This window comes from Oculina patagonica, chromosome 1, assembly GCF_052425735.1.
Source record: "Oculina patagonica isolate OP01 chromosome 1, crgOcupat, whole genome shotgun sequence".
NCBI lineage: Eukaryota > Metazoa > Cnidaria > Anthozoa > Scleractinia > Oculinidae > Oculina > Oculina patagonica.
In genome coordinates, this window is record NC_135758.1 from 4,581,601 (window position 1) to 4,599,861 (window position 18,261).

Below are 18,261 nucleotides of genomic sequence, written 5' to 3' on the forward strand. Positions count from 1 at the left end.
AAAAAGCTCTCTGAATACTGCCTCCTGATTGGGCAGAAAAATCTTTTGTATTCCCTTTGTATTATTCTGCCCAATCGGCGACCAGCCTGACTACAGTCCTTTTGGTGTGTTCTCACACGAAATATGTACACAAAGCCAGTTCGCTCGCTATACCTGTCTTGCCTTTTCGCCAAGAATTTGCTCGGGAAGGAAAAGTTTCGGCTAGTGCCTCCCCTGGTTGAAAACGTCGAAAGTTTGACGGCCATGCACGAGGAGAAACGGCGGATTCTTCAGATTGTGGTCGATCGCAGGTATCGTAACACTTGCATGCTGTTTGCGAGTTTTAAAAGTTTGTGTGCGATATGCTAGTTGCACTGTTGTAATGGATGTTTTCAGATATTTTCTGGGAAGATCAATGACAGCTTAACGCGAAACTTTTCCAAACAAGAGTAATTTTTTTACGAACAAGCCCGGAAGATGTATCAAGCGGCCGTCTAGCTACGCGTGCAAAGCGTGCAGCAGCGATTCCTAAGTTTTTTATAGGTGAGATAATAGAAGATCGATCGCAGCTGGAAGCGAAACTACAACAACAACAACAAAAAAGTTTATTTAAACAATCATATTATTTACAATATTTTTCACCTCCCGCAATTAGCCTAGCTATTCGAGGCGGGAAGGTGAAGAAGAAAATGAAGAAGAAAAAATAAATAAATAAAGTTACAAAAAGGTAATACCTTATCCACATTAAAGAAAAGATAGTAATAAGAAAGATAACTTCGAATATCATAGTAATAAATTAAAATAACAATGACAAACAAACAAACTTTCAAGACCTTACATTTTGTAAATTTTTCCGTCGATCGACCGATTAGCTACGCGCGCGTGTAATGCGTGCAGCACCAATTGTAGCACTCAAATGACGGTCATATTTCCCGAAGACAAAATTTCCCCGACAGTTCACATCCAAGTTGAAGAGGCACTAGCCGAAACTTTTCCTTCCCGAGCAAATTCTTGGCGAACAAGCAAGACAGATATGGCGAGCGAACTGGCTTTGTGTACATATTTCGTGTGAGAACACACCAAAAGGACTGTAGTCAGGCTGGTCGCCGATTGGGCAGAAAAATACAAAGGGAATACAAAAGATTTTTCTGCCCAATCAGGAGGCAGTATTCAGAGAGCTTTTTGAACTGGTCTGGTAAGACTCTTTCCCCAGGGGCACTTTCAGTCAATACAACTTTTATATGCTGATTTTTTTCCTCGCAGTTTCGCGCTATTTTCTACCCGCATTTTCGCGTTTCCCTCGCCCCACTAACTGCCCCTGGGTATCCGAGGATGGGCTTGGTTGGTTTTAGATGATATTCAAGTTAATTAATTTTTCTTGGGTCCAGGTACCACTGCCTGCGCCCGCGCCACTGAGATTCAGCCAAGCTCTTTTATTCCTACCCATACTCCCAATCTAAATTCTCTTTGCTAATTACCGTCTCTGTTAATGATAATTGTAATTAATGATAATTATGAGCAAAAGAGGTACAGTTGATGCTTTTCTTTACTCTGGTCTCCCTGTCTACTTGAAACAGTTCCGTGCAACCTGGGGAAGTCACATATCAGAAGAATGATTAGAACTACCAAGAGTCTCTTGGCATTAGTAAATAAAAAAATTATATGTTTTGAATAATATTAAATTGAATGAATAAATAATACTTGTACAAGACAAGTTTCCCGCGTTGTGAAGGCTGTGAAGGTTTCATTCAGCTGTGGGCGAGGAAACACTCACGTGGTTCGTGCGATATGTCCTGGTTTTACTACAACTACCAGCATCCTTAGCGCGTGTGACGTCATATTGCAAATGGACTATTGGACACCCATGTGATCCCGTTCCAGTTAGTATAGGAAAACGGTCTGTTCGTGAAACAATTAGGAATTAATTGTACGAGTGAACATATCGGACTATTTAGTAATTAGAAAAGTGCGATCTGTTCACAAGTACAATTAATCATTGTTTCGAGAAAAAAGACCGATTTGCTTGTAATAATAATGCTACCGTTAATGCGAGCTCCTGAATTCAGCAAATTTTTGTGTTTACGCGAGTTAAGATATCCAAGGCGGCCATTCGGCGCAGTTTCACTCATTTGGTTTTGAAAGTCAACGAAGGCGAGCTTTTTACTTAAAAAAGTCTTAAAAGACAACGTGAAATCTTACCATAATGCCTACTTGTTCCTTCATTTCTGTTCCAGGTTAAATAATATACATACAAACATTTCTGCATGCTCATTGGCTGAGAGCACGTCAATTGCTCCCAAACAGTGCAGAAAGTTGAAATTGAGTGAAAAAAGTTGAAATTGAGTGCAGAATGTTTAAATTAAATTTGATTGACAGGAAAGTCGAAAGTGGCCAAATCAAAATGCATGGCGGCCGATGTCGGAGTGTTTGAGAGAGCAAAAATAGAGCAAAAACAAATCGATTAATGAAAAGTTTGACCGATTTAGCAACTGGACGTTTGTGCAGCACGAGAGAGGCTTTACGAATTTACTAAAAGCTACCAATCGCGGATTTTTTTACGCGACAGCTCGCAAAGAAGGAAGTTTACAAGCATGAATTGAAGTTGCACAGTATGATTTCAGCCCATACCAATACAGCTGAATGAGGATAAAAACACCTGATAATGCATGACATAGAGCTTCAAAATTCCGTAGCGGTATCTCGATTTTACAAAGCCCGGCAACTTCGCAATGTTTTAACAACGAATCGGAAAGGTTAGCCACTGAACACGTTTTGTTTGTCGTCCACTTTTAGTGAAATTTTTGTATGTGTATTTTTAACAAGTAATTTTTCAAAGACTGGTTAGCCTGAGAAATTTACTCGAGCGCTGATTTATCTCAAATTGCACTCGAAATCATGTGATTACCTATACAAATTTGTCGATTAGGGCCTTCAACGTTTACCGTTTTTAGATCGATCTTTGACGTTTTTTCAGAAAGAAATCAGCGACTGAAGCAGACTGGAAACGAGTTGTAACAGTGGTGCAGCTGCGTTTTTTGGCGCCAAACTCTGAGCGATATAATTAGGTTTTAATTGTTCTTCTTGCCATACAATTTGGGATAAAATGTATTGACGTCAACCAATCAGACGCAAGTATTTACGGGAGCAGTATTATTACGTAACAAATAAGATGGCGAGTTTACAAATAGGTCGACCACTAGGTAACACAACGAGTACTTTTAAGATATTTTAGTGTGTACTACCGTTGTATATTTTTACTTATCCTCTATATTTTGCCGTCCTCGCCAATGAAAACTCAGCAAGACGCATAAAAATTATCTATAGCGAAGTTACAGACTGCATTTTCCACCAGATATATTTTCCTTTAGTTTCAGCGGGAAATTTGGACAGATGTCATTTTCTTTCTTATTATTAAATTTCCGCTGTTGTTTTGAACACCTATTTGGTACACACAAGAAGCCAGGCCTTTAGCAAAGTCCTGAGGCGGGGACAACGCCCCCGCATAAAAGTATCATCATGTGAACCGCCGTTCAAACGTTACTCAGTCTTTTCTCGAAGTTACACACCATTACGTCCATCGTTACAACCCGAAATGCGAAATGTTTAGTTATTTAAGGAACTTACTTTTATTTCCCGAAGTCAAATGTCACGTTATCTCCAAGGAGCATGAATGGTGCCCACTCGGAAACCTTGGTAAAGCCATTAGCTCTCATCCACTTCATGGTCTCGTGAAGAGATTCACTGGCACTTTCCCCATGAACAAGGTACGCATAGAAACGTCTCATGAACTGCTCTGTTGCTAGATCATCTAAGGCCCACAGTGCCACCACTACTGAACGTGCACCGGATCCTAGGAACGCTCGAGCGATTCCAACAACTCCCTCGGCTCTAATCTGTCCTTGTCCACTGTGACAACAGCTAAGTACCACCAGTTTAGCTCGCAGTCGTACTTGTGAAATGTCAGACATTGTCAATAAGTAGTCTTTTTCTTTTGGAATTCTTTTAGTAGGGCGTAAAGGGGAAAGGGCAATTTCTCCTCTTTCAGCATTTCCATGTGCAGCAAAATGTATAAGACTCACTGAATGTAACCTTTCAAGTACCGCCTGCTTGGTTGCGCACTGTCCTAACAAAGGCTGTACGCCCAGCAGTTCTCCAATCATCTCTGCTTCATTTCTTGCACAAGGCAATGGTAAGAAGGTTTTACGACGACCATTGTAACGCACCCGGCCAACCTCAGGATCACCCACTATCAGTGCACCAGTCTGACTGTGATAGTCTCCTGGGCTGTCCTGAATGAGCTTGAGAGTCGACAATGAAGGAATGATGCGGATCCTGAAATTCTCTGATAAATACTTCCCGCCTTCATCACTTAACGCCGCAAATGGAACTTGATTTAAAGCTCGATCGGGAACAATAATGATTTCGGGCTCGTCAAATAAGTCAGTCACCGGATCGATGAGCATTCTGTAACACAACGAATGGCTTGATTCGGGTTTTTGCCGACTTTCTTCATCGTCATCCTCTCGTCGCATAGCTGCGAGGTCTTCTTCCTGGCATGATTTCAATTCTACCTCAGTGTCATTTAAAGATCGATCTTCGCAACCCTCCTCGGGTAAAATACCAAAGCTGCGGAAGCTTTTAGCGAAAAAATCATCCAAATTACCATCTGATCCGGCACCGGCAATGTTTTCATGTACATTTATTCGTCGAAAATGAATGACTCCGCTTGTTTTAAGAATCCACAAAAATGCATGTTGTTTAACATAAGAAATGTACAGACAAACGCAGTTGCTTTCTTTTTTCATAATATTCTCAATACCAATCCACGAACGAGGATTCGCTGAGATTTCACTTTCAACAGAGTACTGAGTCGCCATCAAGTCCGCTAGGGCTCTAGCCCGTGCCAGTTCTAAAACATAAAGAGCATTGTTAGGATTTCCAAAAAAACAGAAAAGTGCACTAAGATCCCGGAAGGGAGAATTGTGGATGTCTAAAAAGGATATTTTAAATTGATCGTTGTCTTTCAAAAAATCACGCAATTTTTCACTTTTGTTGATACTGAGAAGCAGATGGTTTAACGTTTCCTTGATCTTTCCTTGGGACACTTTCACCATTGCTAGGTTAAAAATACGTCCTAACTCTTTCTTAAGGTCTCCAATATCTTGACTGATTGAAAGCGCCTTGTTAAGATAACCTTCAGCCATGACATATTCACCAAGAGAAACAAACAGAGCTCCCAAGTTTCCGTAACATGCTGCTTCTCCTTCTCTGTCATCAATTTCAATTGTGATCGCAAGTGCTTTGTCGTGATATTCTCTAGCTTTGTCATATTCCCCAAGAAATTTAAACAAAGTTCCTAAGTTTCCGTAGGATGATGCTTCTCCTTCTCTGCCACCAATTTCAATCCAGATTGCAAGTGCTGTGTCGTGATATTCTTTAGCTTTGTCATATTCACCAAGAGATTGAAACACAGTTCCTAAGTTTCCGTAGGAAGTTGCTTCTCCTTCTCTGCCACCAATTTCAATCCAGATCGCAAGTGCTGTGTCATGATATTCTTTAGCTTTGTCATATTCACCAAGAGATCGAAACACGGTTCCTAAGTTTCCGTAGGATGATGCTTCTCCTTCTCTGTCGCCAATTTCAATTTTCATCGCAAGTGCTTTCTCCTGATATTCTATAGCTTTGACATATTCGCCAAAAGATTCAAACACAGTTCCTAAGTTTCCGTAGGAAGTTGCTTCTCCTGCTCTGTCGCCAATTTCAATTCTGATCGCAAGTGCTTTCTCGAAATATTCTCTAGCTTTGTCGTATTCACAAAGAGATTGAAACACAACCCCTAAGTTTCCGTAGGATGATGCTTCTCCTTCTCTGTCGCCAATTTCAATTGTGATGACAAGTGCTTTGTCGTGATATTCTCTAGCTTTGTAATATTCCCCAAGAAATTTAAACACAGTTCCTAAGTTTCCGTAGGATGATGCTTCTCCTTCTCTGCCACCAATTTCAATCCAGATCGCAAGTGCTTTGTCGTGATATTCTCTAGCTTTGTCATATTCCCCAAGAAATTTAAACACAGTTCCTAAGTTTCCGTAGGAAGTTGCTTCTCCTTCTCTGCCACCAATTTCAATCCAGATCGCAAGTGCTGTGTCGTGATATTCTTTAGCTTTGTCATATTCACCAAGAGATCGAAACACGGTTCCTAAGTTTCCGTAGGATGATGCTTCTCCTTCTCTGTCGCCAATTTCAATTCTGATTACAAGTGCTTTCTCAAGATATTCTTTAGCTTTGTCACATTTGCCAAGAGATTGAAACACAGTTCCTAAGTTTCCGTAGGAAGCTGCTTCTCCTTCTTTGTCGCCAATTTCAATTTTCATCGCAAGTGCTTTCTCCTGATATTCTATAGCTTTGACATATTCGCCAAGAGATTGAAACACAGTTCCTAATTTTCCGTAGGAAGTTGCTTCTCCTTCTCTGTCGCCAATTTCAATTCTGATCGCAAGTGCTTTCTCGAAATATTCTCTAGCTTTGTCATATTCACCAAGAGATTGAAACACAGTTCCTAAGTTTCCGTAGGAAGTTGCTTCTCCATCTCTGTCGCCAATTGCAATTCTGATCGCAAGTGCTTTCTCTTGATATTCTCTTGCTTTGTCATATTCACTAAGAGATTGAAACACAATTCCTAAGTTTCCGTAAGATGTTGCTTCTCCTTCCCTGTCACCAATTTCAATTTTAATCGCAAGTGCTTTCTCATGATATTCTTTAGCTTTGTCATATTTGCCAAGAGATTGAAACACAGTTCCTATGTTTCCGTAGGATGACGCTTCTCCTGCTCTGTCACCAATTTCAATTCTGATCGCAAGTGCTTTCTCGAGATAGTTTTTAGCTTTGTCGTATTCACAAAGAGATTGAAACACAACCCCTAAGTTTCCGTAGGATGATGCTTCTCCTTCTCTGTCGCCAATTTCAATTCTGATCGCAAGTGCTTTCTCAAGATATTCTTTAGCTTTGACATATTCGCCAAGAGACTTAAACACAGTTCCTAAGTTTCCGTAGGAAATTGCTTCCCCTTCTCTGTCGCCAATTTTAATCGCTATCGCAAGTGCTTTCTCTTGATATTCTTTAGCTTTGTCATATTCGCCAAGGGATTGAAACACAGTTCCTAAGTTTCCGTAGGATGTTGCTTCTCTTTCTCTGTCGCCAATTGCAATTGTGACCTCAAGTCCTTTCCTAAAATGTTCTTTAGCTTTCACATATTCGCCAAGACGATAAGACAAAGTTCCGACTTTTCCATAAGCGTATGCTTGGTTTTTTCTGTCGCCAGTTTCTATAATGATGTTGATGGCTCTCTCATAAAGTTCTCTTGCCTCTGCATATTGATACAGCCGTTCATATATGTCGGCTAGTGCTATGGTAATATTCCCTTCTTCGGTTTTGTGACCACGGTCGCAGTAAATGACAAGAAGTTTCCTGCCATATTTTATTGCATTTGTGTAATCAGGGATGATAGAATATGCAATGAACATTGTACTATAGATCGCGCCGTAAAGTATTTTGGCAAATTCCTTTTCTTTCCCCAGTGCTTTAGTACTTATGAAAATCAAACATTCTTTGCATAACTCGATGGCTTTTAGAGCACGACCAGTGTTGAGAAGGAAAATAGCAACAAGTAAGCCGATAAAGAAGGATTGTAAAAGGTCTTCTATGCCATTCATGATGTCCTCTTCTATAAGGGTTTTAAAAATATAATAAAAATCAAGTTTTATTTAGACTGAAAGGAATCAATTCAGGAAGGTATACCTTTAAAAATGTAAATTCCTGGATTTATTATTTATTAGATTTATTTTTATTTATTTATTTATTTTATGCAACGAGGCACGTAGCGCCGAGTTGGCTTCATAATAATAATAACAATCTTTTATTAGGAAAGCTCCAATCACTTAAGTGGTTTACATGGAGGTCCTAACACTAGATATATATTATATAAATTAAAATCTATTAATTAAAATCTATAAATTAGAGCTAAAACCGAAATATAAAAAATATTTACAACATATACATTAAAAGGATTACAAATACTTAATTATAAAAAGCAGAAAACATATTTACAACATATACATTAAAAGGATATCATATCCAACATGCGAAAAACATATCCAAAACGATATCATATCCAACATGCGCCAGTGGAATAATTGTTTTATTAAAAACGCCCAAAGAATCACAATATTTGAGCTCCGCAGTTGTTTTCGTTGACGCGTATCGGCTACCATATTTGTGTCAATGGTATATTTAGTAAATAAACCCTTTCAGGCGGCTGGTATATTGGAGGATAATGCCCGAGGCTGAAAGATTGTCGAAAAATGAACAGTTGGCCAAGAAGCGAAGCTTCGAGGGCAACTGTGAAATTTTGAAGACAATCTTTGAGCCAAGGACATTATCCTCCAATATACCAGCAAGCCAGAAAGGGTTTGATTTATTTTATAACCCTCCGATCAATTCCTACACCGCGCGTTATCGCCAGTAAATAGGAAAAAAACCTACAGTGATAAACCCGGCGTAACTGTGTGGTGGAAACAAATGCAAGTTGGTTGGTTTACGTGTTTTTTTACCACTGCGATTTGATTAAAAGCTAGAATAATTGAGTAAGTGCCTTCATACGTTTGTTTTGTAGTTGCCCACAAAATCGGGCGACGGATATCAAATCGGACGGGGTATATTCGCTGATACCCGTCGTCCAATTTTGTACCACGTGATGCGTTTTGTCCAATGAGCGCGCGCGAAAATTAATCAGTGGGTTGAGCTCATATACCATTGCCTGTTAAGCAATCAAAACGCAGGAATTGCAATATATCATTGCTAGTTTTTAATAATAAAGAATAAAAACTCCTAAGTTCTTCGAGTTCGTTATTAAGCGGACACCATGTATTAAGCGGACGCTGGCCTCAATAAGACCAAATCTTCTCCTTCCTATTTTCTGTTAATCAAACCCTTATTGTTAAGCGGACACCTCTGTTTTAACGGACACCAGCGGAGGTCCCGTGGCTGTCCGCTAAGTACAGGTTCTACTGTACTTGCTGCAACCTAGCAGAAGATAAATCTAGCTGCAAACATTTTGTTCAAGAGAAAAAGCGTGCAAAGATAAACCAAAATGTGTAACTAGTTTGTAATGGCTGGCTTCTGCGCATGCATGCACTGTTTACAGCAAACAGCGAAATTCAGCACCAAGAAGTTTAAAAAAGTACTGACATTTTTTAATCAAGCAAAGAAACCTAAAATCAAATGCTTTTTATTTGGTGCGTATTATAGATTTATCATCAAAACTCCAAGTTGTAAATGAGAGCTTTGCAAATTATTGGTAGGATTGAAAGCGCACCAAGAACGAAAAAATAATTTATTGACCAACTAGAGCTAGTTCCTATTTATGCGCGGCTAACATTGAAAACGTATCGTAAGAGCTTACATAATAAGTGGCTATTGTGTAAATCGGAAATGCGACGTTAACACCGGTACCTTGGGTGATACCAACCCCGTCACATAGGTGTGAATTAGTGCGCTTGGGGCCAAGTGTAAACAATGTCAAGTGCTATCAACAAATCAAACTGATTTGGTAGAAAATAGCAAGAAAACCAATTCAGCTAAGAGTCTAGAAGGTATCGTAAATAAACAAGTTGAAAAGTGCTCATCTGCGGCGCGGTGAGTCCCATTACAAAAACAGGGCAAGCGAGAAAACTGCGTTGAAAACAAATTTACGAAATAGATACTCAAAAACGCAAAAAAAGACAAGAAGCAAAATTAAGGCGATCAACAAAACATGTTGGCAGTGTGGTGTCAACTCAGTTCCTTCTAAAATACAAATGACTTTTATATTTTTCTTTTCAAATTTTCAATTGCTTCATGTTCTGTCCTTTCAAATCTTATTTTGGTGAGTCATAACTCAGACAAACTGGCCGGACCCATATATGCAGCAATTTTCAGTTATTTAAATATGCCAGATCAGTGTCAGACCCTTTCTGTTCTTGCTTCTTGTTGTGAGTAAAGTATTTATTAATGCTTTTCTGAGCTCTGTTTGCTGGACAAAATGACATCCCCAATTCGGGATCTTTTGGCCACAGGTGTGGCCGTTTTAATTCCTAACAATCATTGAAAGATTACAATACAAAACCAACAATTATCCCATAAAAGGAGGTACGCGTGAGAGGCATGGACAGCCCCGCCCAAAGCCAAAGCACACAAAATTATTTATTTCGTGAAAAAAAAAATATTCTTGATTTACCCGAGTAGGCTCTTACCGATAGTGCTAGAACTTTTTTTGGCATTATTTGCAATTGGCTTCGCGATCATTTTTTTTACCATTTTATTCTAAAAAGCACTGCTAGCATTATTTTGAATTTTCGACTGATTATTTGTATAATTTTGTGTTAAAAAGTACAATCTGGGACGGACCATTAGAAAAGTGATAGTGGGGGTGGGTGATTTTCGGCTTGCACGAATTTTTTTTTTACGCCCATTGCTTGTGCAGGAACTTTTTTTGCGGGTGTAACCCTTTGCTCGAATTTTTTTATACAAATGTTTTTTCAGACAAAATTTTTTTTAAACCGGATGGCATGTATTGTTGCTTTATACCATGTTTTTGGCAAATGTTGCTTTGTTGATCATTATTTGCTAAATAGTTTAAATATTTCCCAAAAATGTAGCCATTTATTGATTTAATCCTTTAGGGACTGGTTAATATTAAAATACTCGGGGGTGGGTCGGAGCAATTGGAAAAGCGACAGCTTGAGAGAGCCCACCAAAAGCGATGCTATGATCACACACCATCTAGGGGGGCCGGGGGCATGCTCCCCCCCCGGAACATTTTTATATTTGGGCCTTTTGAAATCGCTAGAAATACATCTAAAACTGCTCACATCAAGGAATTTTTCACTTACTGTGGCCAAAGTACACTTGGTGGTCAGAAACACGCAAGCGCAGGATCAGAGACCTGGAACAGCGAAGTCACAGGACCATTCTGCCGAATACTAAATGTCTTACTTGTGAACTCCGCCTACCCACAGTCGAGAACACTCTAATGAGAAAAGCCTGTAATTTTGTTTTTGATTGCCTACAAGGCAATGTTTGCACCCCTTTTAAAAAAACTGTTTTAATTTTTTAACTCATAATCGTGATACGAGGAACTGTGGAGCCTCTGTAGTTTTACCTAAACTGAAACTTGACTTTGCACGAAAAGGTTTTTATTTCTCTGGTGCAAATATTTTTAATTCTTTACCTTTAAAAACTAGACAAACCAGCACTAGGGTTTTACTAAGGCCGTTTTTAAACGAATTATTTTTATAGGTTACATAGGCATAAATTAATAAGATTTTTAACTTTTTTAACTTTGTATCTTTTTATTTGACGTTTTTGTTTTTATATTGTTATATATTTTTTTACAGGAGCACTTTGATAACAGTACTCATGTACTGAAGGGCCATCCTGTTTAAATATTCGTTATTATTATTATTATTATTATTATTATTATTATTATTATTATTATTATTATTATTATTATTATTACTGATGAAGACCACTGGGGATTTTCTTGTACAGTTTAAAGTCACTAAAATGACTCACCCCCTATGTTAAAGACCAAAACAACATGGCCCACACCCCCTCTCCCCCCCCCCACACACACACTTATTGACCAGTCCCTTAAAGGCCATCTTTGATCATTATTTCTGTCAAAAAAAAAAAATTAAGAATGGCTTAATTCAAATGCCATGTACTGTTATTTTATACCATGATATACTGATTGTTTTCTTCACCTTGTATGCATTTGTTAACAGCAATTTATACCGAATGTCTTACAAATGTTGGTGAATTTTCTATAACCATCGGCTTATGTGAAGAAATGTTTTGCTTGTCGGGGAGCCAGTCTTAATGTAAATTGCTTTAATGAAACTAGAAGTTGAGCGCTGGATCGGAGACGCTTGTCTGTAGAGGGGTCTGGGGGCATGCTCCCCCAGAAAATTTTGAAATTTCTAGGCTCGGAAATGCTATTTTTAGCATTCTCCCTGATATATTTCGTCAAAAAGTCGATCTCATCAAGTGTAAAATTACAGGTGTTTTTAGTGCTTAATAGGAACTTTTCTTTCTGCATGAATTTTTTTCTTTGTCTTCCCCTTTGCACGAATTTTTTTTCTTGGCATTTCGCCTTGCATGATTTTTTTTTTCCTTTTTTCCCACCCTCCCCCCCCCCCCCATCACTTTTCTAATGGTGCGTCCCTTATGGCGTCCAAAGCCTCCCAGATGCATTTTGCCCTCATTTTAGTCAAAGGAGCCGAGGAGGCCTGGGGAATAGGTTTGATAGGTCAGCGGTTGCCTTCTAAAAACCCAGTCCATCACACTCGTTCCAAGATGGCCCCATCCACGTTGTCATCGAGGAACAATGGAAGTCAGCCAGCCAAGGCAGAAAATTAAAAATGTAACTGAAAATCTCAAAAATGTAATATTCTATGTTTAAAAAATCGCAAAAAAGTGAGCATTTTTATGTAACCCACGAGCACTTTTTTTAAAAACATTAGCATTATTTTAGCACTTTTTTGGCAAAAAAACAAGCACTGCTTTAAGTATTTAATGCTTTTTTTACGAGCACTATCGGCAAGAGCCTATACCCGAGCACAGCCTGGCATTTGTGTTTTAGTCAAACATGTGTTTGACGTGTGACTCTTATTTCTTGCTCTGTTTTTCAACAGCGCTAGCGTATGAAATGAAAATAACAGCGATCACTGTCGTTAGATCAACAGAATGAAAACAGAATCAATACGCGTCAACAAAAGAAACTGTTCAAATTATTACTCGACAAAAGTTTCTTCTAGTGAGCGTTCGTTCGCGTGACCTTGCGTGACTCACTGTTACCGTTCACACAACAACGAAAATCAGTCGCGCGACTCCTGCAGATCTCTCGTTGTGAAAATTCTTACTGTTTTTAACATGGGAAATACATGCAGAGCTATCAGTCACGAACAGCTTACGGCTTGAAGTAAGATATTAACTTACCGTGTTAAGTTTCTTTTATATCTTCTGATTAACAGGAAAACCAAAACTGGAATAACACTGAGGGACTTTCCCTGCAAGACAGCCGTTGCACAAAGACAACTTATTAAAACACAACCAACTCTCAACCTTTTAAAAACTTAAAAAGAAGAACATTTCTACTAAAGTGTACATGTGTTACATCCTTTGCCATATCATCTCCATTCTTTGTTAAATGTAGACGGGATTGTCCAAAAGCTTTAAAAACAAATATAAGACAATCAAAGACAGAACTCATCTTCCTTGGTTTGTTGTAATTCTTCATTATAAGTTCAAAACACGAAAGTCGTGAATTTACTATTTTGTTCACTTCATAATGTATTTTGCATGATTTCATCGATCGTCATTCTTCGTGTGTTTTCACTGTATCAAATAGACGTGAAAAACCAAACAGCTTAAATTAAACCTAGAACCAAACGACCAAGTTTGCGATGGTCCTACGTTTTGAGTTTTATGAATGTCGTGACCAGTTAAGATAGAGGCCTTACAATATAGGGTTATTTAGTTGTAATTATGCACCTATCAATGTTAAGCCCGAGGGTGGGGGGGGGGGGGGGGGGTGGGGCTAACCACGGGAATTTAATCGGGAGGTACGTCCCCAGGGTAGGGATTTTGATCGTACGTGATGGCCCCAGGGTAGGGATTTTCGGGTCGTATATGAAGGTTTGAAGGACATTTGACTACCTTTCATGGGGATTTTGACCAATTATTTTGTCCCGGGGGTAGGGAATTTGACATTTTTTTATAGAAAATGTCAAAATTCCCACCCCCTTGCCCCCCCCCCCCCTCCCCCCTCGGGCTTAACATTGATAGGTGCATTACCACGGTAAAGTTCGCCTTGGAAAATGAAACAATGAAACATGTTCTCTGAGATGGAGATGGAACACCATAGAAAACTCGGAAGAATGAAATCGATCAAATCATGCAAAATAGATTATGAAGTGAACACAAAATTTTATATTTACGGACTTCGTGTTTTGAAATTTTAATGAAGAATTACAACTGACTGAGCACGATCAGTTCTGTCTTTGATGGCCTTTATCGTCTTCAGACCAAGTAGGGGACAAAGTAAGTTGTAATTGTACTTCTCGCGACGAAGCTTGCTTTAATTTGGAAATTGAAACTACGAAACACTCGGGATAGTTTTCGAAATTCCGAGAAAGGATATAATAATCACATTAATTCATACAAGCAACCGTGATTAAAAAGTTTGTAGAGTGTTGCACACAAGCTTGGCGGGATGCGGGATACGAATTCTAAACGGCGGGATATGGGATGAAAATACACAAGCTGGAGTAGGATAATACAAGTGCTCAGTTAAAACGGGTTTTAAACAATCGAAATGACCATTTAATAGCCACTTTTAGTTGTCTACTGTTTAGTTTGGAAGAGAGTTCCATAATAATGGAGAGGCTAAACTAAACGCTCTGTCACCGTGTGCTTTCATATGATTTAGCAATCGATTTGGTGACCAAGATCTAAGCTGTCTTGGAGGTCTATAGCAAGCTATTATGTCATTATTTCAAGCTACTGTCCGCTTTATAAAGGGTGTCCGTTTAATATGGGCTTGACTGTACGCATTCACGTCGCACATGTAAACTACTGATTGCCACAAGACGTCTGACTCTCCCTTTACAAATAGTTTGAAAATACATATCTTTTGTTCAAATGTTAAAAATAACTCATACAATACAAGGTTAGTTACACTTACCACGCCGATGTTGAAACAATAGTTTAAAGCTGACTAGCTCGTATACCTTGCATAGAAAGAACTACGCTGTCAAGTTCATTTTATATTGTTCGCTTTGGAAAGTAAAACGACTTGAAATCCGTGATTCGTTGCTCTGGGAAATTAGAAAACGATATTTTTTAGTTAGATCCTACAAGGAAGTGTCAGTTTTTCATTTTCCAAAACACAATGTATGATTGAGAATTTATTTTTTGACTTTTTACGTAAACAACATAATTCCCAGTCGCTTCTCAAAAAGTTGTAAATCGCATTTCTACTATTTTGTTTATTTTTAATAAAATGCCAGAAGTAAATAATTGTTGTTCAAAATCTAGAGAACCTTCATTGGTAGGTTGGCGCGTGTTCGATATAAATTACTTTGTTAACATCTCAAAATGTCCACACCTAAATCTCCTACTTGCTATATCGCCTGTTCGAGATCAGAATTTTGGCCCACCTTTGGATTCGTGCACCTTGAGGCATTAATCAAAAATACCCAATATCGCTTCCCAAGCCAAATTATGCTCGCTTCAGATTGCTTTTGGACCATAAATCAGATTTATATAGAAAGAAGCATATATGGAAGGAAATTGTCCTTTTTAATTAACATGGACGTGAAGGTCATTTGAGGTAATATGGTTTTCTTTCTTACATGTTTACTGACTGGGTTGCTATTTGTCGGCCACAAGATAATTAATATTTACCTTCTGTATTGTATAAAAAATGACAAGAATGGCTTCGATCTCGAACGTGGTGGGCTGAAGGGTTTCATTTGAGTGTCAGAAGTAATTTGCATTTGCTTTGGTTCTGCCTAACTACACTATATATTAAAGTGATTGATTTCAACTAAAAGCAATTATAGCGACTCGCTTATACATGTTTTTTCGCTCTTCGGGAAATAGACTTGTTCCCTCCCCTAACTCTTTAATTTGGAACCAGAAGAGTAACGAGAGACGTGCGTCGAGAGGCATCTGAATGCTAATTACTTGATTGATTAAAACCGTAAAGCGATGAGAAAATAAGATGTCTTTTCCGAAGGAAAGAAAACACTTCCACTGGAACACTTGAAGACGTAAATGGTATGACGAGGCTTTTCAAACAGTCCCAGAATTAGAGTCATAGCTTAACTTTAACATACTTCATAGCCCCGGGGATTGGGGGGGGGGGGGGGGGTTATCGACGATTCAGTTCAGTCAAATGAATCTCGACTGGGTAAATAATAAAACCCCTGCTTTGTCTTCAGGGCCCGAGGGGGGGATTTTAACTGACTGATGTATGGTCATTTAGTGTAGGAATGGACGGGGTACATTACTTTGTCCTACATCTTTGATGAAATCGGATGTTGTGTGTTACAGGGCATTTTAATTTGTTTAATATTCATAAATCAATTTAATTGGGAAGTCCAAACTTGCGAACACGGTATCAGCGACGTAAAATCAAAATTTGATCTCTGGAGTCGAACGTTGATTCGTCTTGTCCGACTTCGAATTCGCATTGAAAAGTTCGAAGTTCAATTCGGAGAATATCAATGTTGCACAATGAAGTCCGATGTTGATGGCTCAGGTTGGATGTTGAGTAGCAACTTTTGATTTTTGGTGGAGATGGAACACCCTATCCATATACTTCACACAATTTGAACGATTTCAATTTTTAGCTCTTTCGTGGTAGCAATCTTAAGTTTCCGAATGATCATCACTTTGTGATCTTATGAATGCCGTGACTATCAAAATTGTACTATATATTTTAAACTGCTCAAGGTAGATGACAAAGTTAATTGTATTTACCGCAACAAGGCTTGCTTTGGAAAGTGAAACTACGAAACTTTCAAGAGGAAAGGAAATTCCGAGAAAGTAAATAAATTGTCTATCACGATGGTTACGGAGTTTCTGGAATGTTCCTCGCAAGCTTGGCGGGATGCGGGATGAGGTTAAAATCAAGACGGGACGTGGGACTGATGATGAATTTTCAACGGCGGGAGTGGGATGAAAATACACCCGGGAGTAGGATGAAGGCGGGATGCGGGACAAATACTGAATCGTAAAAATCTAGTAAGATCGGGTTTCCAAACCACCGTCACGGTTATAATTTTCTTTGTTTTAACTTGATGAATTATTAATGAGTTTGAGAACGATACGTAATGAAAAACATCAAATAACGCGTTCTCAGAGACTTGGATGATCGATGCTCTGTTTATAGAGGAGCTCGTATTAGAAATTTCGAAAGGCGGTTTGTAGAGTTATTACCGCCCCCCCCCCCCCCCCCTTCCCTCTTTTACTTGTAACCAGAAGAGTAACGAGAGAAGCGCGTCACAAGGCAGGATTAACCAGCTTTAATCGTTCACAGTCTGTCAGTTTGATGGACACCATCTAACCTCTGATTAAGGGCCCCTGATGGAACGAAATTTTCAATCGAAGAGCATTCATCGGAAAAGCAACTCCTCAATGGAAATTATTCGGTAAAATTAGCTCACTGATATTGATTAGTTTCGGTCAATCAATGACCAATTGATAGTTACACAAAAACTATACACATTATTGATTGTTATCAATCTCGAGTCAGAGTCCGTCGGCTCCTCAGTCAGCGGTAGCTCGCCAGGACAGACTCGCAAAATGAAGGTGATCGTGCCAGAAATTCTGGTGTTCCGGTCAAGTTAGTGTACATGCTTAGAGGAGACGTTCGTTTCAAACGAGACGTTCACGCCAACGAAAAGGTAATTTCAAGTTATGTTAGTGACCAAACTTTCAGCTTCCAAAGAGTATACAAACCATATGAAATCCTTGTCTTAAGTAGTCCGAAAATCTATTACCGGCCGGCGCCATCTTGGAGTAACTTAGCAGCTTGGCAATGTATGTGTGACGTCAAAAAGCTCAACCTGAAGTTTGGCAGGAAGTTTAAACATTGTTTAAATACTTGACACTCCTTGTTTATTTTTTATTAGCTTGTTTTTCGAAATGCCTGTTTCTGCAGCATCGTTTTGCACAAACTGAGCTCCAAGAGATAGTAAAAGTTGAGCTCTTTGACGTCACGCATACATTGCCAGGCTGCTAAGTTGCTCTAAGATGGCGGCCGCCGGTTCTCAATTTTTGAACTACTTCAGACAAGGATTTCATAGGGTTTGAATACTCTTTGGAATCTGAGATTTTGGTGAGTAACATATCTTTGTATTACCTTTTCGTTAGCGTAAAGAAAAAAGTGCCATTATATTTTGGAATGAACTGCCCCTTTGAAGTTCTGAGCGGAAGTAAAATCTCCCAATTCGAAAGGAATCGAGAAATTTACTATAAATAAATAAATAAATCAACTTTGTTTAACGAGGGTTGCACGTAACAGTCTTCGACTGACAAACCTGTGGCCCTCGGATTCCCGATCGAATTGGAATTTAGAAGTGTTGGTTTTTGTGGAGGGAGGAAAACCGGAGAACCCGGAGAAAAACCCTCGGAGCAAGGACGAGAACCAACAACAAACTCAACCCACATATGGTACCG

General features: G+C 39.0%; 2 protein-coding genes and 1 pseudogene across 3 annotated transcripts in view; 1 reads left to right on the top strand and 2 right to left on the bottom strand.

Annotated features, from left to right (window-relative positions):
- The window catches only part of LOC144648597 (uncharacterized), a 701,885-nt gene that overhangs the window by 73,413 nt on the left and 610,211 nt on the right, over positions 1-18,261 (top strand). Inside the window, 1 exon segment of the mRNA XM_078508141.1 lies at positions 735-737. Within this exon segment, the coding sequence (XP_078364267.1) occupies positions 735-737 (3 nt within the window).
- Positions 1,424-18,261, bottom strand: part of LOC144650602 (uncharacterized) — a 141,595-nt gene continuing 124,757 nt past the window's right edge. Inside the window, exons 2-4 of the mRNA XM_078510359.1 lie at positions 13,012-13,082; positions 3,604-7,699; positions 1,424-1,567 (exon numbers count right to left, since the gene is read on the bottom strand). Of these exons, the coding sequence (XP_078366485.1) occupies positions 3,606-7,688 (4,083 nt within the window). The 5' untranslated portion in view covers positions 7,689-7,699; positions 13,012-13,082 and the 3' untranslated portion in view covers positions 1,424-1,567; positions 3,604-3,605. The remainder of the gene's footprint in view (positions 1,568-3,603; positions 7,700-13,011; positions 13,083-18,261) is intronic.
- The window catches only part of LOC144649217 (uncharacterized), an 80,260-nt pseudogene continuing 79,205 nt past the window's right edge, over positions 17,207-18,261 (bottom strand). The window contains exon 6 of the transcript XR_013569867.1: positions 17,207-18,054. The product of XR_013569867.1 is annotated as an uncharacterized LOC144649217 (transcript). The remainder of the gene's footprint in view (positions 18,055-18,261) is intronic.